The sequence below is a fragment of the Tasmannia lanceolata genome, unplaced genomic scaffold (genome assembly GCF_043159265.1).
Source record: "Tasmannia lanceolata isolate RefF3 unplaced genomic scaffold, GAP_Taslan_0.1 ptg000013l, whole genome shotgun sequence".
Classification (NCBI taxonomy): domain Eukaryota; kingdom Viridiplantae; phylum Streptophyta; class Magnoliopsida; order Canellales; family Winteraceae; genus Tasmannia; species Tasmannia lanceolata.
Window position 1 is genome coordinate 27,676,450 of NW_027518690.1, and position 24,560 is coordinate 27,701,009.

Here is a 24,560-nt window from a genome sequence, read left to right on the forward strand (position 1 = left end):
CATCGTCGCCATATCCGGCCATCGTCTTCCATCCTCGCACATTTCTGAAACCCTTTTTTCCCGTCCCTTTCTTCCACCCTCGACCCATTTCTGAAACACAAAAGAAAAAACATTATATATATATATATATATATATATATATATATATATATATATATAGAGAGAGAGAGAGAGAGAGAGAGAGAGAGAGAGAGAGAGAGAGAGATATCCTCTTCTTTAAGACATCCCCACCACAGACAACAAAACCCCACTCCATGGCTATATCAAACCCCATATTTCAAGAAAATAACGGAAATAAAGACAAAAAAAACCCTAAATTTCAGCCAAAGCCTGATAGTGATGTGAATGAAGACAAATAAAACCTCTAAATCGAGGGTTTGTGTTGATAAATAAACGAGGGTTTGAATCAAACCCTAATTTTCATTTTTCAAGTGTGAAAACCCTAATTTTTAGTTGGGGAAGGACGAGGGCATTATACTCATTTCCTCTTCTCCGTCCGTTAAAAAAACCCAATGCAACTTCAGGGGGTGTACTTGTCACGTTTTGAAAGTCAGGGTTAGACTTGAATCTGTCGGAAACTAAAGGGGGTGTAAATGCATTTTTCCCTAAACTTTATTACTCTTTTACCTAAATATGTTCATGAGTTGTGGTTCCACATTCACTATTTCTTATTTGATATTCATTTCTTGATATTTATTTTTGCATGGAGAGTAACATGAAACTTCTATATATCAGGGTAAGAAAGAAGCACAGTACGTTGACGGAGGTTATTGGGGTCAGTGATGAGGCAAAACATATTGATGATTCTGAGATTGTCGAGAAGCGGGCTGTAGTAAATGGAGTGAAGCTTATAGCAATCAAGGCGTTTGAAAACGATATTGGACCCTACCAGAGTGCATTTGAAGAGCCTGTTGAAGATGTATTGCAATTGGAATATACATCAAGTCCAAAGGTGACCTCTAAGAAGAAACGGAAACATTCACAACAGCTTACAGGCTCAAAGTACTATTCCTCATTCCTTGTGAGATTTCTTTTATTTCTAGGCATGTTTATCTTTAGGTAATTGATCTTTGAAGGTTTACTAAGAGTTTAGCACTAGCCTTATATGAGTCTTTTCCGTTAGCATATTTTGTTGATGGATTGTGGGTAGGAGGATAATTTGCCTTGGCCCTTCTATTTGAAACCCTGTATATGAACATTTCATACTGATCTTTTCTTTCTTTGACCACTACCATAATCTGTTATTGACCGTGTTCCTGAATATTATCTAGTGATATAAACATGTTTTGCACTTGTTCTTTACATTCAATTCTTGATTTCACTTGGACAATTTTTTTTAAGCTTGAAATCTGATTGCTAAAAATGAAACTTTTAAGAATATTGGGATCTGGAACAGAAATAGAAAGCTTTTATGTGCTTTGCCTTGTCTGTAAAAGAGTGCCTTTCTTTGTTTCTTTGGAAGACAGAGAACTTGAGGGAAACACAATATCCACAATATTTCAGTTATGCATGATGAGCCCAAATTATGGCTACACAATCTATTAAATAAAGTTAAACAAGCATTGTAGAGCACCCTTGTGCCTATACACAACTATCAAAATGCCCAAAAGGGAGAAAAGAGAAATAGACAAAAAAATTTAACACAGCAGTAAATACCATACTTTCTTCTAAATACCCTCAAACTAGTGTAGCAGGTTTATCAGTGTCAGTTTGCAAGTCAAAAGAGCTAGTGTCTATGCGTGTCATAGCCATGGTGAACAAGTCTGCTAGATACACGAAGAGAGCAATTCGCCCAAGCCTACATTTTTCCTAATGAAGTGTCAATCTACTTTACTGTGCTACTTGTTCTCATGAGAGTCAGGTCTATACCTATCTGAACGGCTAAAGATAAAAACTAGATTTAATAGTGAAAATAATAAAAATAAAGGAAAAGTGCTCACGTACAGGAAAAGGCATTGTACCCTGTAGAAGTATTAACCCAGAAATACAGGTACTAACCACTCGAGGTGGTCTCTCAGTGTTTAGAAGAAAACTTAAAGGTATCTCTAGGAAAGAGGATCATAGGAGGAGACTGGTTGCTGATACTCAAAAGCTCCTTCAAAAGTTCGACACCTCGAGTTTGCCAGCTATGTCAGGAAAGGGATCGGCCCAGGGTGGAAATTCTCCGACCGCCCCAGACTCTGTATATGAAGTTGTAGATATCGGGCTCCTGAAAGACCTTCGCTTCAATGAAAAGCTTGCTAGAAAGGAGTCGTCTACCCCTTGTGAGACTTCTCTTAGCCCGTTCAAAAAGCGTTGGGCCCAACTAAAGAAAGCCTCTACCAGCATCTCTACTCTCGATAATACCTCTGATTCGACAAGTCATAAGGAATTGCACCTATCTCTCCTTGACCTTCCCATGTTCAATAAAGTCCTAAAAAAGGAAAGACGCACCCATCGGCGCCTTTGGGAGGAGGAAAGAAAGTCTCTTATCAAAGACCTAGAGAGTGATCGAACCAACCTGAATCTTGAGATATCTATTACCTCGGTTGGTTCAGGACAGTTTGATGAGTTGAATACTGGGGCCCAAGAGGTCTACTGGAGATACTAAAGGAAAGGCAAAACAAGTTGATGATAGCTCTGACGATTCAAGGAGTCAGGGATTGTTCTCGGAAGAATTCAAAGATTAGCTATCGATGGGGGATGCATTTGGGATTCAATATGATGAAAATTTGGGGGCAATCAAAGACATGTTTCTTGCAATGAAGGTAAGAGAAGAAGTTAAGAGAAAAATAATCTGAAAAGAAGATTGGATAAGGTGTTTTAGGAAACTAGTTTAGAAGATGGACACTGTTTTCTTCCTTAGTTTAGCACCTGATGGAGGTAATGAAGCTTTCCATAATAATTCCAGATACCTCCTGTTTAATAGCTTTGTGATTTGTTTGTCATCATCCAGTGTCGTCATCCAGAAGCTTTCGATCTTTAGTACCCATAGCTTGTTGAGAGATTTGTTCTTTCGCTTAGGTTCCCTTTGTCTGGATTCTCTAGTTTTGCTATATTATTTGAGGTTTATATCAGTCTTGGAGTTTTAGAGTTCAATTTGTAAAGTTTAGAAGCTTGAAGCCTGGGTACTTCCCAAGATTTTCAGTTACCTGTAATTTCAAGAGGTACTGGTCTAGAGGACCCAGAATCATGCACATCTCAAAAGGTAGAGATGAAAGACTTGAAAGAATGATATGAGAAGACGTAAAAAGAAGATACTATAGAATAGAGGAAAGGAAAGGTTGTGTTCTTTTGCATCTCAATTTGGGTACTTTTCAATTGGTCCCGGGTATGCCCGGGCCAATCCAAGGGGCCCAAAGTAACGTCTGCTAATAGTATAGTAAAGGAAGAAAGGAAAATGTAATTATAGTTGAATTTGTTTTGTTAGATTCTTCTCTTCCCCTATTCCGGGTATGCCTGATCCAGTTTTATTGATGTATTGCAGGACGGGACTCCTGGTCCCCATTGCTTTTCTAATATCAATGAAAATCGTAATTTTTCAAAAAAAATTTGATATGGGGTTTTTATAATAAGCACCCGTATCATGATGTGTACGTGGTTTGTTGGACATATTAGACATCACATACACCCAGCTTCATCATTAGGCTAGCTACCAATGTTTAAAAAACTGGATTGGTGATCGAACCAGTGAGGATGTCGGCTCAGTCCAAACCTGTTCAACCATTGTTCAATCCGGTTCAACCATGACCCCATTTAGTTAATAAAGTTTAAAATTTTAGAAAACAAAACAATCAAATACCCTATTATAAATATAGTACTTTATTATGAAAACAAAACAATCAAATACACTATTATAAATTTTGTACTCCATTAATATATATATATATATACACACACACACACAAGTAATAAAGCCTTCAATGATGTATAAAATCAAGAAAATAATATGAAAGTAAAGAAAAAGGAAAACAAACCATGTGGGTTGTTTTTAAAAAGGAAGATTCACGTTTTATTTAAGTTTATACATAAATCAGATAGTAAATTAGCTTTTACATGAAATACATAATTTATTTTAGAGATATGGCTGTGGTGTGTGGGCCCCAAGATAGACTGCCTCATCTAAAATATAAAGAGTAGTCTTTCCATTTATAATCTAGAAAGTAAAAAGTAGTTATCCATTTAGGAAGGGAAAAGTGGGAGAGGATAAGGGAGACAAAACTATTCATTTCTACATTGGAGAGAGAGAGAGAGAGAGAGAGAGAGAGAGAGATGGAGAAGAGAAGAGAATAGATGGAGAAAGTCTGCGTGAGTTCTCACGCACGAAAATAATGTATATCTATATATATGTATGTATATATGTGTGGGTACCTGGAAAGACATAAATACCCCTCCTTAAGAGAGATGTATTGTCACAATGGAGTGAAACAGGTGACGAATAGGGTATTCCAATCTCTGACATAAATGACCTCAACCAGATCAACTCGCTTGTATAGGCCATGACTCTATTCTCTGCCTCTGCACTTGACCTCGATACAACCTCTTGTTTCTTTCGCTTCCACGACACCAAGTTGCCTCCAACAAAAGTACAATAGCCATTTGTAGACCTCATATCTGCATGAGACCCTGCCCAGTGGTCATCTGAATATCCCTCGATTCTCGTGTGACTGTGTTTTCTGAAGAGGAGTCCTTTACCAGGGGCTTTCTTCAGGTATTTCACTATCTGGATGACTGCTGACCAGTGAGATGTCCGTGGTGAACTTATATACTGACTAACCACACTGACTTCATGAGAAATATCTGGACGTGTGACAGTGAGGTAGATCAACTTTCCAACTAAGCGTCTGTATATGCCTGGATCCTCTAGTAACTCATGATCAAGGGAAAGCTTGGTATTTGGGTCCATAGGAGTCTCAATTGGCTTTGTTCCCATAATACCAGTCTCCTCCAATATATCCGGTGCGTAGTTTCTTTGTGATAAAGATAGCCCCCTACGTGAATATGCTACCTTTATCCTTAGAGAAAGTATCTCAAACGTCCATGATCTTTGGTATAGAATTCTTTCTAAAGAAAATCCTTCAAACTCTGTATACCTGCACTGTCACTCCCTGTAATGATGATATGATCTACATAAACAATCAGGAAGATCCTACCATCTTTACTCTGACAACTGAACACTGAATGATCTACAACACACTGTTTCATTCCAAATCGTATCACTGCCTCACTGAATCTTCCAAACCAGGCACGAGGAGACTTCTTAAGACCATATATTGCCTTATGTGACTTACAGACTACAGGCTTTATCTCCCCCTGAGCAACATACACAAGAGGTTGCTCCATGTATACCTCTTCCTGTAGATCACCATGCAAGAAGGCATTCTTGACATCTAGCTGATAGAGAGGCCATAACATGTCGACTGCAAGGGATATCAAAACTCGTATTGAAGAAATTTTAGCCACGGGAGAAAATGTTTTCGTGTAATCAATGCCATAAGTCTGAGTGTACCCCTTTGCAACCAATCGAGCCTTATGTCTTTCTACTGTTCTATCTGGTGATATTTAACTATGAACACCCACTTATAGCCGACTAATTGTGTCCCTGGAGGAAGGGGAACTAATTGCCACGTACGATTTGACTTCATAATACCCATCTCTGCATCCATGGCAGCTCGCCAACTTGGATGAGCCAAAGCCTCTGCAACAGAATAAGGAATAGAAAAAGAGGACACAAACGATAAAAAGGAACTATAAGAGGGTGACATGCGAGCATAAGAAACCACATTAGAAATGGGATGGTATGTGGAACGATAACGTGTACGAGATGAAATAGGAGCCTCAGCATGAGAAACAGGTACCTCTAGAGCAGTGGGCAGTCGACAGTCCTACGAGCTGTGAGGGAGCTGGTGGGCATGAGGTGTTGGCTTGACATGAAGGCAGTAAGAGCTGCTGACGGCGATGAGAGTAAACCTTCAAAGGCTTGGGTTGTTCTACAGGTGATGAAGCTGGAACTGGAACTGGCAATGGCAACGGAACCTGAGAGTCAGATACTGGTATGGAAACAGACTCAGTAAAATAAGGGGTATCCTCAAAGAAACTAACATCAGCAGACACGTAAATACGACGAAGTTGAGGTTGATAACATCTATAGCCCTTTTGAGTCCGTGAGTAGCCCAAAAAGAGACATTTGATGGCACGAGGATTAGGGGTGTGCATTATTCGGATATAACTGAATAACCGATCCGAACCGAACTGAATTTTTTTGGTCTGTTCGGTTCGGTTTCAGTGGTGAAAAAAATTGGAATTCGGTTTTCGATTTCGGTAGCAGTTAGTTCCGAAAGTAATTCGGTTTAATCGAACTAACCGGATTACTCGGTTATATAATAGAGATGTGCCACCAGAACCATTCTCACTAATTTATATTTTCTTATTATTTCCATGCTTGCCTAAAAGCAATAAAATGTGCCATCAGAACCATTCTCACTACTTTATGCAACGGAAAAGGGCAGATAGGACAAACGTCACATCGATGGTGCTCTACTCAGGTGCACTAATTAATGCCTTGGAGAGCCCAAGAGCTACTGGATGGGCAGAAATTTGCCATGCATTTTCCCAAATTAAGATTTAAGAATGCTTTTGCCTTTTGTCTGCTTTTGTATGTTCAGCAGTAACATCATTTCTTCAAAACCATGGGATGGTTTATTCAAAACCGTGGGCTGGTTTTCACATTCTCCAACAAAGTTAAGACAGATTACACTCCTCCATTCAAAAGCGTGGGCTGGTTTTCACATTCTCCCATGTTACTTGTACCTCCATTACAGATTACGCTCTTTCATTACAAAGTTTTAACAAAGTTATTTGGGTGAAATTTCACCAAAATTGCATCCAAGCTTTCATTTCTCATCAATTTTAGGGCAATAATTTCAGAAACCCACTTCGTCACTCCTCCATTACAGTCACCAAAAACCCCAAAGGCCACCATCGAATCCCACATTCATCCTCCATGGCTCCATCAAAACCTAATACGGCTTGGAGAAGAAGAAGCCGCTATTACTGCTTGGATCCGAAGGAGAAGGGAAAGGAGAAGGAGAAGGGATCAGGCAAACACATGGAATGTATCACTTCTATAGTTCTATCTTCCTCTTTTTCTTTGCTTCATATTAGGTGATTAATGTCTCTTTGTTTCTCTTCACATTTGTGCATTTTTTGATTAATTAATTGCTTAATCATATAATTCGGTTATAACCGAACTAACCGAAGAACCGAATTTTTTTTTGGTTTCGGTTCAAGTTTGTTTAGAATATAATTCGGTTCGGTTTCGGTTATCTTTTTTCACTAACCGAAATATTTCGGTTCTGTTACTTTTAGCTAATTCGGTTCGGTTTTAACCGAATGAACAGCCGTAACGAGGATCCAATTTATCTAATGCAGGAGTAAGAACGTGAACAAAGCATGTCCAACCAAACACTCTTGGAAGTAAGGGAAATGGATTCCCAGAGGGATGTAAAATCGAAAATGGTGACCTGTTTTGGAGAACGGATGATGGAAGACGATTTGCTAAAAAACAGGATGTGAGAACGGCGTCGGCCCAATATGACTTTGGGACATGCATATGAAAAAGAAGAGTCCTAGCCATGTCTACATGATACCTAAGTTTCCTCTCTGCAACAGAAACTCCTGAAACCCATTAGAAACGGAGAAGTATTCACGTGCATTGTCAGCACGCAAGCATTTAAGAGAACAAGAGTAATGGTTAGTAATCTTAGCATAAAATGAACGAAACATAGAAAATACTTCTGAACGATCTTTTATTACATATAACCACAACATTCTTGAATAATCGTCCATAAATACAATGAAATATCGGTACCGGAATATAGAAGGAGTTCTACATTGACCCCAAATATCAGAATGCACCAACTCAAATGGATTCGAAACAGGATTAAGAGAATGCGACTTAAAGGAAACACGATGGTGTTTTCCATATGGACAAGACTTACAATGAACAAGACTAATGGGACTAGACACAACTGAAGAATACTGCAGACGATCCGCTGAAAGGTGACCAAGACTGCAGTGCCACATGAATGAATCTACCGAAGTACGCAATTCAGTGGGCGGAGTTTCCCCGTCAAAGTAGTAGAGTCCATCCACCTCATAGCCCCAACCAATCCTCCTCCCAGTCGCAAGATCCTGAAAAGAACAATAAGAGGGAAAAAAAGGTCACAGAATAGTTAAGGTGACGGGTAAGTTGGCTAACAGAAAGTATGTTACAGGGAAAACTGGGTACACATAAAACATGTGAGATAGATAAATGTGAACTGAGGGATGTGTCCCCTATCCCAGAAATAGGCGCACGGCCCCATTGGCCAAAGTGACGATGTAGAGGTAGAAGTAGTCTTAAAAGGGCTAAGAAGGCTACTGTTACCAGTCATATAATGTGAGGCTCCAGAGTCAATGAGCCATGAAATGGAATGTCTGAGAGTGCAATATGGGTTGCTACCTTCCGTCGTGAGCGTGGCAGTGGCTTGTTTTCCCTTTTTTCCTCTTGGCACAGTAGAGACTTGTACTTAGTGCGGGAAATAACAAGTGTATCAGAAGAATCCTGTATGGAGGAGACAATAGTCGAACTCGCTTTGGGTGATCCAGAAATGTGATGTGCCACTTGTTGGGGCCATAACTCTGGATGCACGTCATAATAGAAATCGACAATATGGCCCTCCAGACCGCAGTGTGTACAATAGTAGGATCCATGGCCACTAGCACCATGACCTTCCCCTGAATCACGACCAAATCCTCTACCATAGCCACGACCACCACGTGTACCACTACAATAACCGAATTGAACGGCTAGAGCAGACCGCTCACCAGCAAAGTCATCAGGAACATCAACCCGAAGTCTAGGCTGAACTCTAGAGAAAACCACATCAAGGGATGATAAACTGCCTTCACCCACTATCAGTTGCGAATAGGAACTCTCTGGTTGTGGCGCTAGGTATTGTGTATGGTCTCATCATGGCTGTTAATATGGTCAGTGCTGATCACCTCACCAAGGTGTAGTGTATAGCTCATGCACTAACAGCGGAAACCATGTGAAAACAGGTCTAAAAATAGTAGCAAGTAGCATATTAATTATCCACAAAAAATGGCATAAAATGTAGATCGGACCCAAAGTTACCTCATGTACACGCTGTATAGTTGAAAGCAATGAAAAGACAAAAAAGGGAGAAAAGGAAAAAAGACCCAAAGTTATGTCATATACACGCTATACACACATACACATCTAGGCTACTGGTATCGGCATGCCCATATATATATAAGAAGTTGATGTACTGTGTTTATGGTTACCCTACTTTGGTCATGTTATGGTCAAATCTAATGTAGTTTATCTCTCTCCAACATTTTTGTGAAGATCTATTAGACTGTTTGTATAATTGTTCATTTCTCTAGCAAGTATTATACCTTTGGTCGATTCAAGTAGATAACTTGCATGAAAATGGTATTTGGAGCATGTTCTTTTCCAGGTAACAAGCATTTAAATAAGAAAAATAATTTTCTAGGAAAAAGTTCTTTTTATGTTTGCTGAACCAAACAGTTAAAACATTTTTCTAGGGTAGTAACGGAAAAGAGAATGCTTTATGAGGAAGTTCTTTTCTGTGTGGAAAGGCCATAGCTGCCAACCAAGTAGGCCCTTCGTCTTCTCTCTCTCGCAAAAGTCTCTGTCGTCTTAAATAAATCTCAGTCCCCATCTCTGTTTTATGAACAGATCAGTACAGAAAGAATTAGTGAAGCCTTAACTAGTCACCTATTCTTTTTTAAGTTGTCCTTGGCTCTTTGAAAAACCAACGAGCTTGGTTGATTTTCTTTCTAGTGCTAATCTCCTAAGCCGTTGTTTGTTCTCGAGTTTTTATTTTCCGTTCCAGATTGTGATAAAATTTAATCGAGGTGTTGTTAACTTTGTCCAACAGCCACCAACTTGAACTCTTATCATGAAACTTCCTTATACAGCATGATTGTCAGTACAAGATACCACAATGAACCAGTGCTGGAATACAACTAAGGTCCTGACTTTGGATTTAATAGGTTCATACCAATTTCGTCCACTCTTTACTTTGTTTTCTATTGGAAAATAAATGCCACATTTTCTTTCTAGTATGCTCCTTTCCATACTTGTGTGAAACTGCTATAAATGTTTGATCCCATAATTTTTAACAGAATTCTCGAAACCATTCATGCTTCTTGCATATAAATTTATTCTGGAAGTAGAAATCACTTTTTCTTAATTTGTAACACAGGAAGAGGAAAACCAGACCCAGTAGCCCTGAAAAATATCTGAATGTTTCTAGTGAAGGGGCCGAAAAGGATGCCAGAACAAAGCAAAATGGGAGCATTCATGACAAGGGAAACCATTCCAGGAAAAATCTCAAGGTGAAAGACAGTTCACGTAATGTAAATGACAGGTCAGAAGTAATGATTGGCCCACAAGACAATCATAAGCCCATGGAAGTTATTGATTGCTCTCCCAATGAAACAGAGTAGGTCCAGCGGCCTTCTAAAAGATGGCATGGCATTGTGGATTAAAGTAATTTGGTTTGTTTTGGTGGAGGACTGTTTTAATATCTTAATCTATGGATATATTCGAATATAACTGATTTCTAAGATTTTTCACGATAAGCATATTTCTGGTTTTTTTTATAACTGATTTCTAAGATTTTTCACGCTAAGCGTATTTCTGGTTTTTTGTTTGTGAAAGTGGATATCTTTGATGTTGGCTATGCTGACAATTTCATATCATTGTATGTAGTATTTGAAACATTGCATACGTTATGCCTTTAACACTACATTTTGTGACTACATTTTGTGGATGGAAAGATTGCAGATATTACGACTCCCTGCAACCCCTATTGTTTCTTCTTGGGAATGTTGTTTTTGTTATACTTGTGTACAACAGAAAATGTGTGCACAAACTGTCAAGGCCCATTCAAATAAGGTGTAATTGTATATAATGTCATTGGGGATTCTATTATACCCATTATCATACAATGTAACAATCATACTTCTGTAATTGTAGACCCCTCACATATTATGTGAGAGACAAGAGACAAGTTGTGTAACTTGAATCTCTCATTTTTCTCCATTTTGCGTGGTTGCTTCTATTCGTGAACAAATCCTGAAGTTGTCGAACCTAGCAAACTAAGTTTATACAGTTTGTTAACTTTTGTTAGAACTCTTTATGGTAAACTATTTAAAGACTCATCTTTTTAAGGTCTTCTAACCTTAAATTAAGTTATCAATTTTTAAAGACATTAGTTTTCTTAAACTGGATGGGTCTTTTTAACTTCTTTTAAATCTCCTAGCGCATGAAGATTTCTTTGAGACCATTTTGGAAGTTGACGTCCTTGACAGTTTGAGCCTACAAAGACTTTTGACATAGAACTTACCTTTTCTTTTGATAAAATTTATATTTCAATAATAAGATGTATGTGGAAGATAGATATACCATGACTCATTGTGCAGACTAATAACAGTCTGTCATAATGATCTGTTTGCAAGAACCATATAGGACGGCAATCAAGTAGATTACAAATGAGGCAGCAACCGATCTAAACCAACCTATAAATCCTCGGCAAACAAACAGGTCAGCAAGGATCTACTCAATCAAGGTAGCAAGTCACTCAGATATTTCATGAATCGGGCAGCAACCACTAATCATAGCCAATAGAACAACAGAAACATGGCAGCAAGACAGCACAATCCATGAAGAAGGCAGTAGATTTATCATCCCATGAACAGGGCATTCTTTTTGTCTCTTTTGCTAATATCATGTTTTTAGACAACCATATGGAGACTGGAGAATGAAGAAGAAGAAGCCGTGAATAGAGAACTTGGAATCCACGAGAGAAGAGTGTCGTTAAAGCTCTCTAACTCACTCCCCAATTATATGTATACCTTATAATAAGAAAGTTACAGAAATACCCCTATTCATCTAACACTCCCCCTCAAGCTGGAATGTATATATCATACATTCCTAGCTTGTTACATGCATCTTTCAATTTTGCAGGTCCCAAAGCTTTGGTGAACACATCTGCAAGTTGATCGGCAGACCTAGTGAACATGGTGCAAATTTCCCCTCTTTGAATCCGTTGGCGAATGAAGTGACAATCCACGTCAATATGTTTAGTTCACTCATGAAAAACAGGATTCTTGGCAATATAAATAGCTGACCTGTTATGACAATACAACCGTGATGGTCCTGAAGGAGGAAAGTCAATTTCTGACAAGAAGGAACGTAGCCAAATTAACACTCCCGTTGTATATGACATAGTTCTGTAGTCGGCTTCTGTAGTAGATTTGGAGAGAATATCTTGCTTTTTACTTTTCCTGGACACCATATTACCACCAACAAAAGTACAATAACCAGTTGTAGATCTCCTGTCTGCTGGAGAACCAGCCCAATCAGCATCTGTGAATCCTTCTACTATCTTATGTCTATTTTTCTTAAAGCATAATCCTTTTCCTGGCGTGCCTTTCAAGTATCGAATAATCTGAAGTACTGCAGTCCAGTGAGATGTGTAAGGAGAACTCATAAACCGGCTGACCACTCCTACAACATATGAAATATCAGGTCGGGTAACAGTCAAATAAATCAATTTTCCCACTAATCTCCTGTATCGGCCTGGATCCTCAAATAACTCTCATTGTTCAGGAAGGAGTCTTACATTTGGGTCCATAGGAATAGATGTTGGTTTTATTCCCATGGAGCCTGTCTCCTTTAGAATATCTGAAGTGTACTTCCTTTGTGATACAGAAAGACCATGTTTAGAGTCAGCAACTTCAATTCCAAGAAAATATTTGAGAAGACCCAACTCCTTTGTCGTAAATTCTTCCTGAAGGAAGATCTTCAATCTATGTATCCCGTCTTAATCATTTCCAGTAATGACGATGTCATCGACATAAACAATCAAGAAAACATATCCGGTACTGGAGTGATGGTTAAACACCGAATGATCAACCGAGCACTGTTTCATGCCAAAATGCATAACTGCAACACTAAAACGACCAAACCATGCCCTCGGAGATTGCTTCAACCCATATATAGCTTTCCTAAGGCGACACACTGATGAACCCATCTCCCTTTGAGCAACATACCCAGGAGGTTGCTCCATATACACTTCCTCAGTAAGGTCGCCATGTAGGAAGGCATTTTTCACATCCAACTGATAGAGTGACCAACCACGACTAACTGCAATAGAAATCAACACTCGTACGGAGGGTATTTTCGCAACCGGAGAGAAGGTCTCCTAATAATCAACACCAAATGTCTGAGTGTAACCTTTAGAATGAGCCTCGCTTTGAGACGCTCAATGGTCCCATTAGGCTGATATTTAATAGCAAATACCCAATGACAGCCAACGGCTTGCGCACTAGAAGGTAAGGGAACAAGATGCCATGTGCTATTTGAGTGTAGGGCATCCATCTTAGCATCCATAGCAGCCTTCTAACCAGGATGAGCCAATGCCTCTGTAACTGATTTTGGAATAGAAAAGGAAGAAACACTGGAAATAAAAGATCGAAATTTGGGTGAAAGATGATCATAAGAAACACTTGCAACCGGAGAGTCAGAGATAATAATAGGATTTACCTGAACCTTGATCATCAGACATAGGAGAGTTGGCTTGTGGAGGAGATGGAGGCTAAAATACTTGCCTAGGATCACGGCTGTACACTTTCGTCACCGGCAAAGCAGGAACTGCTGGAGCATCTATCACAGGTTCTGCTGAGGAAGAATCCATCATAGATTTGGTGGAAGAGGAATCGGGAGTAGGGGTAATAACATCAGGTTTGGGCAGAGGGTAAAGTAAACTCGGCGGCTCAGCTGCGGTAACCTAAGAATCAGGAGTATACTCAATGAATGAAACATCTGCCGAAATAAACGTTTTGCGCAGGCGAGGACTATAGCATTTGTATCTTTTATGAGTTCGGGAGTAACCCAAAAAGATACGTTTCTCAGAACGTGGGTCCAACTTATCCAATCCCGGAGCTAACTTGTGAATAAAGCAAGTACAGCCAAACACACGAGGTAGTAAAGGGAAAGGATTACCTAGAGGATATAGGATAGAGAAGGGGGTCTGACTAGAAAGTACAGAAGATGGCAGGCGATTCCCTAGAAAACATGCCATGAATACGGCATCACCCCAATAGACCTTCGCTACTCGCATTTGAACCATGAGTGTACGAGTCGTATCTAAAAGGTACCTGGTTTTACGCTCGGGAACCCCATTTTGCTGCGAAGTATAGGTACAAGAGGACTGATGAATAATACCACGAGAGTCAAGGAACTGTGCGAAACTACTACTACGAGAAAAGTATTCCTTAGCATTATCAGTGCGTAAATAAGAGATAGAACATTTAAATTGATTTTCAATTTCAAAATAAAACTACGGAAAGCATTAAACACATCAGAACGTTCTTTGAGAAGAAACAACCATGTTGTACGAGAAAAATCATTAACAAATATAACAAAATACCGATAACCATATAAAGAAGTAGTTCGTGCAGGTCCCCATACATCAGAATGAACAAGACTCATATGAAAACGACTCAATAGACTTAGTAATAAAAGGAGATTTCCGTAATTTGTCTACAGGAGGACAACCCAGACGACAATGCCACTGATAAGCGTCGATAGAAGTGCGAAGTGCAGCGCCAGTAGGTATGGAGTCTAGGTAATATAAGCCTCCTATCTCACGGCCCAAGCCAATCCTCGTCCCAGTCTTCAGATCCTAAAAAGTGCAATAAGAAGGAAAGAATGAAACAGAGCACATAAAAAACTGTGTTAAGTGACGCACAGATAATAGGTTAACTGGAAAGGATGGCACATAGGACAGAGGATAATGAAAAACCACTAGAGAGAGGCACCACACCGACCCCAGAGACTGGTGATGTGGTCCCATCTACTAATGTAACAGTACGAGACGCAGTAGAAGGTGCTGACTGGAAAGAGGTAAGAAGTTGAAGATTACCAGTCATATGATGCGACGCCCCTGAATCAATAAGCCAGGATTCAGAGGATGGACGAGAAAGGAAACAAGATGAGCTACCTGGCTGGGCAAAGGTGGCAGTATGTTGCTTGCCTCTATCACATAGGCGCACAAGGTCCTCATATTCAGCAAGGTTGACTACCATCTGATCAGGGCAGGAGTAGCAAGAACAAACCAGAGTCATCAGATGTTGCAACCAAAGCAGTATGTCTCGAAGGGCAAAGCTCTGGGTGCAAGTCATAATGGTAATCAATGCCGTGTTCCTCCAACCGACAGTGGGTACAAAAGTGAGACCCACGACCACGACCATTCCAAGAGTCCCAACCACTGCCACGTCCACGTCCAGGGACATCATGACTACGGCCACGACCCTAACTAACACGACCATCACAGCCATGATCAGTACCATAAGAGGTAACAAGGGCATAGCTATCAAGAGTAGTATTTCTGGTCAGAGGAGCCCTCATACGCTGAACCTGAGAAAAAGTCTCTTGAAGTGATGGTAAGCTACCATAACCAAAAATTTGCTGTCGGAACTACAAGAAATCGGACCCTAAAGAATCCAGATATCGAACGGCGCGTCATTCCTCCTGGCGCGCTTAAGAACAACTGGATCGACAGTGAATGGCATAAGCACATCCAACTGCTTGCAAAGAGCTTGACACGAACTAAAATGCTTAGAAAGAGATAGGTCACCACGTTGAAATCCTAACCAATCAGAGAACACGTCACACAATCGGGTGACATTATTAGCACCAGAATATATGGTTGCAGCATACTCCCATACTTCCCTGGGTGAGTCAAGAAACATCATATTTGCTACAACCTGAGAATCCATACAACTCCAGAGAAAGGATCTAACCACATCATCCTCCTGTTCCCATCTCTCAAAGGTGGGATCCTTGGCAGCCAGATGAGCACTCTCTAGAAATTGTACTTTATCACGACTAAGTAGGTAAGTACGTATGGTGCTCCTCCAAGGAGGATAATTCTTCTCATCCAGTCTAATCGAGGTCATCTGTAAAGGGGCCTCTGCATGAGAATAGCTAGGTGTCGAAGAAGAAGAAACCCCATTAGTTTTCAAGGAAGTCATTGACGGCAAGGATGTCTCAGGGGGTTCCATAAACAATTACTGAATGGGATAAACAGCGAATAACAAAAGGAAAAATGAAATCAAGGTCAACCAAGTCACCAACCCCCAACTAACAGGCCACCACAAATATATCCAAATCACAATCCCAACAAACTACAGGCACCAACATAAAGAGACTACCACCACAGAGCGTAAAAAAAAAGAACGACAAACACAATCCACCAAGAACCAACCACAATCACGAAGCCGCCAACCATCAATCCACCAACAATACTACTAACCATCAAACCACCAATACCACCATCAACCATCAATCATAACTGCGACAAATCAATCCGAAAGAACAATCAATCCCACACACCATTCACAGAAACCAGCAATATCATCAAAACAACGGGGGCACACGAAGAGCATCGATCATCAATCACAATATACCAATTATCACCACCAACAAACAACCATTAATATCACCACGAATACGACGGAACCCCCAAACTATCTAGAAACAAGCAAGAAACAACTAGCCTTCTACACTGCAGTCATAAAAGGGTCGTGGGTAGAGAAAAGAAATGAATACGACTCAGAAGGGTCGTGGGTGGAGATCTTGGGTGGAGAAAAGAAACAAACACGATTTAGAGGGTCGTGGGTGGAGAAAAGAAACGAACACAACTCAGAATGGTCATGGGTGGAGAAAAGAAACGAACACAACTGAGAATGGTCGTGGGTGGAGATCATGTGTGGAGAAAAGAAACGAACACGACTCACAAGGGTAGTGGGTGGAGAAAAGAAACGAACACGACTCAGAAGGGTCGTGGGTGGAGATCGTGGGTGGAGAAAAGAAACGAACACGACTCAGAAGGGTCATGGGTGGAGAAAAGAAACGAGCACGACTCAGAAGGGTAAGAGAAGGGATGAGTTGGGGGTTGGGGGTTTTCCGACATAAAAAAGAGAGGTGGGGTGGGTTTTACGGCAAAGGGAGAGAGTTGGGGGATTTACGACATCACAGAAGGGGGTGGGGGTTACAGAAAGACATAGAAGGGGGGCGGGGTGCTAAGGCAACCAGGAGTTAGGTTAGGGTTAGGTTAGGATAGATTAAATTAAGGTTAGGTTGGGTTAGGGCTGATTAGGGTTAGGAAAGAAAAGGAAAAATAGAAAAGAGGAAAAAAAAGATGTGTTAATCTACCATGGCTCTAATACTATGTCAGACAACCATATGGAGACTGGAGAATGGAGAAGAAGAAGCCGTGAATAGAAACCTTGGAATCCACGAGAGAAGAGAGTCGTTAAAGCTCTCTAACTCATGCCCCAATAAGAAAGTTACAGAAACATCCATATTCATCTAACACATGTCTTGGCATGTCTTTGGCCCTTGGTCTATCGGTTAGGTGATTTTAGCTTGTTTATCAATAACATCTATGTACACATCTCTCCATTGGATGACCTAAATTCTCTTATGTTTTTTCAATCTTTTTCTACTTTAGTACCTTTGTAACGTCCAGGTCATTAATTATGCATTCTTGCTTCAGTTGTAGCGTCAAATTGTGGAGCATTTCTTTCAATCCTCTAGCTTTTTTCAAATCTTTCCCCTAATAAATCAAATGTGTTGCCTTTTGTTCTTGTATGACATCACTGGCCCCGTGTTTTATGCATTTTCATTGACCATATGTGTTTGTAACTCCAATATTTACAAATAGTTAGATTCTACTGTTGGGATTTAGATTCCATGCTTTTAATGTCTTAATATTATTCGCGAGTGGTTAATTTGGTGTTTTTTCATTGCATATCTTTCTATCAGGCAAGCGGTATTAACATGCTTTTCCTTTTTGCAGGTTTGATCAACTTCAGGAAAGCAGCCAAAAGAATGCAGACACGTCTCATATACTTGATGGTACAAGAAAGGTTCGCTATTGATCTCAACATGTTGGTTTTATTTTAAACTTCTTGTTAAAGTATAAAAGATAAATAACGCCTTTCTCCAACAGCTTAAGCTTTTGGAGAAGTTGGTAAGTTAACATGGTATCAGAGCCAAACGTCTCGAGTTCAAACCTCCCGATAGCAAAAATCCACATGCAATGGTCGGCCCAAAGTGGGACCACATGTGCCACGTGTTTGCCAAGTGGGCCACACGTGCGGGGGAGTGTTAAAGTATAAAAGATAAATAACGCCTTTCTCCAACAGCTTAAGCTTTTGGAGAAGTTGGTCAGTTAACACTTCTTATCTTCGACCCCTTGCTACTTGGAAGATGGATGTTACTTTCTGTGAATTGTGGCTAGAGTAAATTTATTCTAGGGGCTGCTTGAGAGTTATCAAATTTCTCTAAAACTACATGTAAAAGTAGCTTTCAACATTTGTTACTGCATTGCAATTTTAGCGACGCTAGCCCCTTTTGGAGATTCTTTACTTTTTTTCAGAAAATTGCAAGCTTTGCCAATAGATTTTCTGGTCTGTTTCCTTTCCGGTATGTCTCAGGATGAAAATAGGTTAGCTGATTTGCAGACTTTGATGAACTTTGTAGCAAACCTGTGGGGTTATTGTCTGTTTTAATTTTGCGCCTTGGTTTGGCGTTGTGTTGTGCTCTTTTGTACTTTAGAGCTGGATTTGTTGCCCTTAGTTATTTTACTTGTGTCTTGAATTTTCTTTTGGTAATAAAATTCTTATCTGTTAAATAAAGAAAAATGTCAAACTTTGTGTATCTAGTGCTCAAATAATGCAACCCTTTTGACTTAAATGTCAAGTTTATTCTTAGGGGTTTAGGTCATACTACCTGAATAATGGAGATCATGATTCGTGAAATGCAATCCCACCAAGTAGATGAGTCCTCTTCAGCGACAAATATTGAGGCACTAGCTGACATATACTTGGGCTTCAGATGAGGTTATCCTGACAGGTCTCTATTTTGTGTCATCAGCATGGTTTTAAGTTTCGACCGAAACACTGAAATTTTGGATTTCGGTTGGGACCGAAACCGAAATCACATGGAACCGAAATTTTGAGAATTTCAGTATTCAACCGAAATTTCAGGAAAATGTTATTTTTTTTAGCAATTTACTTTTTTTTTCGGTAGAAATTTCAGCACAGTAATGAAATTTCATTTCTTTTTCCCTGAAATATTGGGATTTTGGCCGAAATCAAAACCGAAATTTAAGTCCTTGGTCATCAGAGACCGCAATGACTGAATCTCAGTTTGCCTTTTTTCCTGATGCCATATTTCCTTGGCATCTCTCTCTCTCTCTCTCTCTCTTTGCGCCCCAATTACTTCGTCTAGAATTAGTAGAAGTGCTGATTTTTTAAGGAACACGAGTTGTAATCTGTAGTGTAGTCTGATATAGCTCTTCTTAAACTTTCCTCTCTTCTAAGATAATTATGCACTTAATTACCTGGACGAGGACATTCTTCCCAAGGACATTGTGCTAGACTAGGATTTCGAATTACCCATCAAAATCAGTCTAAGCACTTGACAACTTGTAACGACCCGAACCTATCACCAAGGTCGCTACAAGCAAAAGAACAAGAAAAGCCAAAAATCACATAATTTTTTTTAAAACAATAGCCTGATTAAAGTACTAAAGGAAAATCATTCTTATTCCAAATACCAATTGTCTGATACACTTGCATTGAATTGAATTGAACTAAATGAAAAAAGGGTGATGATATTTTGAAATACGGGTGTGACAACCCAAAAAGGGGGGTGAATTGGTCAATTAAAATTTTTTGGCTTAATTAAATGGATTATTAAAATTTATTTACTAATTAAGCACTTATTAATCTAACCCTTGTTCAAATATTCAAGATAATGAAATTTAGGGTTTAGATATTACTTTAAGCCTATTTGCCCTAACCCTTGTTTTAATAAAACATAAATACAAGAAAGGGTAGAGTTTACCAATCACCAATGTGCAAATGAGAAGGAGGAGAAGAATCAATCCACAAGGCACAAGGTTTATAGTGGTTCGGTCTATCACAAGACCTACTCCACTCTTCCAAGTTTACCTCCTTGGGATCTCCCCTAAAATATGATATTCTTCAATGGGCGAATCTCCAAGCCATACACCAACTCCTCCTTCAAAGGGATCATACCCTTTCTGCCCGAAGCCTTGTAAGGGCACACTCCCTCTTACAATGATTCACCTTTCTTAGCGGGCCGAATCGGAGACCCTCAAATGCAAATGAAGAATTAAAAGATAAACTCTCTTGCCTCTTAGATAGGCGGATTACAACTTTGATAGCTCACAATCACTCCAAGGAAGATAAAATGTAAAGCCTATAGAGTTCCTCTTGATAGAATGTAAAAATCAAGTTCAAATAGGTTTAGCTTTTGATAGAAGGTTTTAGCTCAAGGAAAATGGGCTTTGCTTGCTTTCAATTTTATTACAAAACGTATTCCTGCAAATTCGAATCTTATTACAAAACGTATTCCTGCAAATTCCTTTCTTTTCGTGATTCTCAAGCTGGACTTTGAAGCCAAAAAAAAAAAAACGTGAACTCAGAGAGAGAATGTAGGCACAACTTTTTCTTTTATTTTTGCTTGCTTTCTATTTGTTAATTAAAGTGAGTCACAAAAGGATATGGTAAGTTGCCAAAATCTTAGAACTTCTTGATCCTTTCCATAAAGCAAGTTTGCTATTAAATAGGGATTTAAATTTCAAACAAACTAAGTGGCCCCACCAAAAAGAGGTGCGCCAATAATATTTCCAAACCTTTCCCAATTTCCACAAAAAGAGGTGCGCACAACTCAATTTTTGAGTTGTGCGCAAGATCTCCCCAATATTGGAGATCGCATATCCTCCCCCTAATTTATCTCTCTTTCTTTTTACTTTTACATGGTTTTGATTGTTTCTTTAAATATTTAGATATATTTGGTAAGTTTCAAGGCACATTTTTTATTAAATACAAGGCAACGATATATATCTATATGTATATCTATATTGATGAGGGTGGGCCCACACTCCATATAGAAGTGTGCGAACGTTTTCCCATGAGAAAGAAAAATGTGGATCCTTCCTTGGCAGAAATCTGATTACAGATTTTCCACAAACTTCGCTGTTTTCCGTAGAATTTTAATTATGAGGAAAATTACATGTCAATTAAAGTTTTACAAAGATTAAACAAGAGCCCTAACCCATAAAATAACCTTAAAGCTTGCCTAAGAAGACAAATTACATCATAAGGCCATACCTTAATAGTAAATGGCCCATAACTTTGTCAAATCATGTCCAAATCGCGAAATCTTTGGTCCTTTGGATAGATAATCGAAATACCCATCGAACGGAACCAAAATCAAGTCGAACGGACAAGATTTAATGCCCCAAAAGTGAGCTAAAAGAAAAATGATGAAAATATAACATGAGCCATCGATTTCCCCAATTTTCTTGTTCCCTTACGGATCAAAGGATTTAGATGCTCAAGTGGTATGATTAGTTATCCACTTGAGCTAGATCGACGATTGGAAGAATTCGGTGGTTGATCCAACGGTCCGAAAGGCTCTAAATCATAAATTTGTATAGATGATTACAGAACACTAAGATCTTTTCGATCAAGAGCGTTGATCGGGTGATCTACTGTATAAATTAATTATAAAAAATAGGCAATGTCCACCCTTAATGGGGTCGGGCATTACACTAATATTATGTGGAATGAGATGTCGACTTAAATCAGGAAAGTGGCTAGAGAGGTACTTGAAGAATCTAGAGGAAGTGGACTGTCGTCTAAAGATACATGGTGGTGGAATGTGGAGGTTCAAAAGGCGATTAGGTTTAAAAGGGAGTGTTATAAAAGTTTGCAAAAGTGTAGAAATGAGTAGAACATTGAGAAGTATAATTAGCTAACAAAGAAGCAAAGAAGGCAGTAAGGGAAGCTAGAGGCAAGGCCTATGAGGATTTGTACTACAGGTTAGGGACGAAAGAGGGTGAAAAATATTTTTACAAGCTTGCTAAGATGAGAGAAATGAAGAGTGGGGACTTGAATCATATAAAATGCATCATAGACGAGAATCAAACATTGTTAGTTAAAGAAAATGAGGTTAAAGAGAGGTGGAGAAGTTAGTTCGATAAGTTGTTTAATGGAGAACCCGTAGTGAATTTAGGAGAACTTGATAATGCTTTTGATGATACAAACCTTTGTTCGTAGAATCCGAATATCAGAGGTAAGAGTTGCTATGAAAATATGAAATTAGGTATGGCTATGGGGCCTGACGGTATTGCTATTGAGACTTGGAGATGCTTGGGTGATGTAGGTTTCCTTTGGTTAACTTGATTATTTAACAATATTTCGAAGAGTAAGAAGATGCCTGATGAGTGGAGGAAGTGTACATTAGTACCTACTTATAAGAATAAATGAGATATTCAAAGTTGCACCAATTACTGGGGAATTAAGCTAATGAGTCACACCATGAAGCTTTGGGAGAGGGTAATTGAGCATAGACCAAGAAAAGAGACTAAGGTGTCGGAGAATTAGTTTGGCTTCATGCCTCGACGATCGACTATGGAAGCTATCTTCTTGATTATGCGGTTACTGGAGAGATTTAGTGAAAATAAAAAGGACCTTCGTATGGTTTTCATTAATTTGTTGAAAGCGTATGATAGGTTTCCATGGAGTGTAATGTGGTGGGTCCTTGAAATGAAAAAGGTGCCCACTAAAACATTGATGTGACTAAGGATATGTACGATAGAGCAGTAACTAGTGTCAGAACTACGGATGGCACGTCTAGTGGGTTTTCAATTACAATAGGACTGCACCAAGAATCAGCCCTAAGCCCTTATCTTTTTACGTTAGTTATGGATGAACTTACGGACGGTATCCAGGATGAGGTGCCATGGTGTATGTTATTTGCAGATGACATAGTATTAATTGACGAAACCAATGCAGGAGTTAATGCTAAGTTAGAGTTATGGATAACTACTTTGGAATGCAAAGTTTTTAAACTAAGTAGGACTAAGACAAGGTATATGGAGTGCAACTTTAGTAATATAAGGAGGCGGGATGAGGATGTAGTAAATATGACTGGACAGGAGGTACCTAAGATGGATATTGATGCAGGACAATACCTAATTTAGGGAAAATCCCACACTCCTAATGGGATTAAGACTTTATGACAGTTTAGGGCTTACGCGTAAAACTAAAAGAACACTTAACAACTAACTTAGGGCTGAATTAACGCCTAATTAATCTATAGACAAAAGTAATAATGAGGCCTAAATAGCATAAATAATTGTAAAGATCATAATTGGGCATGAACTAAACCTTATACAAATCAATCAAAGCGATAAAGATTCGTAAAATGAATTGATAATAGAAGGATTAGTCCAAAACTAGGCCTACGCTTGCAAGCAATTAAAAGAACTAAAAGATTATGTAAGACCTATCAATTAGATGTAACAAAAGCATGAGAAATTAATAATAATCAATGAAGAAAACAAAAAAAATGTTCAGTAGTAGGAATTTGGTCAAAACAGTCCAGATTTAGGCCGTATGGGTATTTTGGTAATTTCTGCAAATCTGGAAATGGAAGGAAACTGCTGTCCAGATCTTAGGTTAGGGTTTAGGTAGGTAAAAGAAAGGTAATTCTATGGTTTAGGTTCTGATCTGATGGTAGGTTTAGGCTATGGATCTTTAAAAAGAGTTTCCGGGCTTGAAAAGGGTAAGAACTTGAAATAGGGTTCAAAAAAGTTTGAAAGTTGGGATTCTTTTGAGTTTTAGGTGAGGTTTAATCACTAAAACAATCCCTCAAAATCTCAAAATAAGATCTTGAAGAACAAGAGAGATCTATGGATTTTGGGTTTTTCCAGTTTTAGGGTTCGAGAACAAAGAAAAAGAAAATCTGATTTAGTAACCTTGTTTGTGCTGATTTGATTGAAGAAGTACAAGAGAATAGAGGAGAGGAGATAACAGAAGATGATTCCAAACCACAAGAAGAAGAGAAAAAGAACGCCCCAATTTCTGTCTTTGAGCAAAACGCCAATTCTATTTAATATTCAAGAAGTCCCTTACATTGCTTTCATAAGATGTATTTATAAGAAAAGGAATCCTAGAAGATAATTTAAAACCTAAGCAACTAATCTCAACCATTCATCTAATCCAAAGTAAACTAAATAAAGTTAAAACTTACCTAAAATAGTAATCTCGTAATAGACTTATACCATTTCCTAAAAACACTCGTAACTTGCTCAAATCACATCCAAATCATGTGATCTTGTGCTCATTAGATAGGTAATTGAAAAACTTTTCTAATAATACCAAAAACACGCCAAACGGATGAATTTGATGCTTAAAAAGTAGGCTACAAATAAAATGACGAAAATAGATAATAAATAATTAAAAAAAGACACCCATGTCTGTGGCCCGTGCTAGAGTCTCCACCATCAGTCTCGTCCACGTCTGCAGTTGTAAACCTTGTATCCATGCCCATTGTTGATGTCCTCATCATTTCTCCCCGGCTTGGAAAAATTCAC

General features: G+C 39.0%; 1 protein-coding gene across 2 annotated transcripts in view; it reads left to right on the forward strand.

Annotated features, from left to right (window-relative positions):
* Positions 1 to 24,560, forward strand: part of LOC143889986 (sphere organelles protein-like protein) — a 95,695-nt gene that overhangs the window by 43,103 nt on the left and 28,032 nt on the right. Inside the window, exons 3-5 of one of the 2 annotated variants that reach the window (XM_077394430.1) lie at positions 736 to 1,002; positions 10,275 to 10,514; positions 17,943 to 18,012. In XM_077394430.1, the coding sequence (XP_077250545.1) occupies positions 736 to 1,002; positions 10,275 to 10,514; positions 17,943 to 18,012 (577 nt within the window). The remainder of the gene's footprint in view (positions 1 to 735; positions 1,003 to 10,274; positions 10,515 to 17,942; positions 18,013 to 24,560) is intronic. The other variant, XM_077394431.1, reaches the window with a different exon arrangement.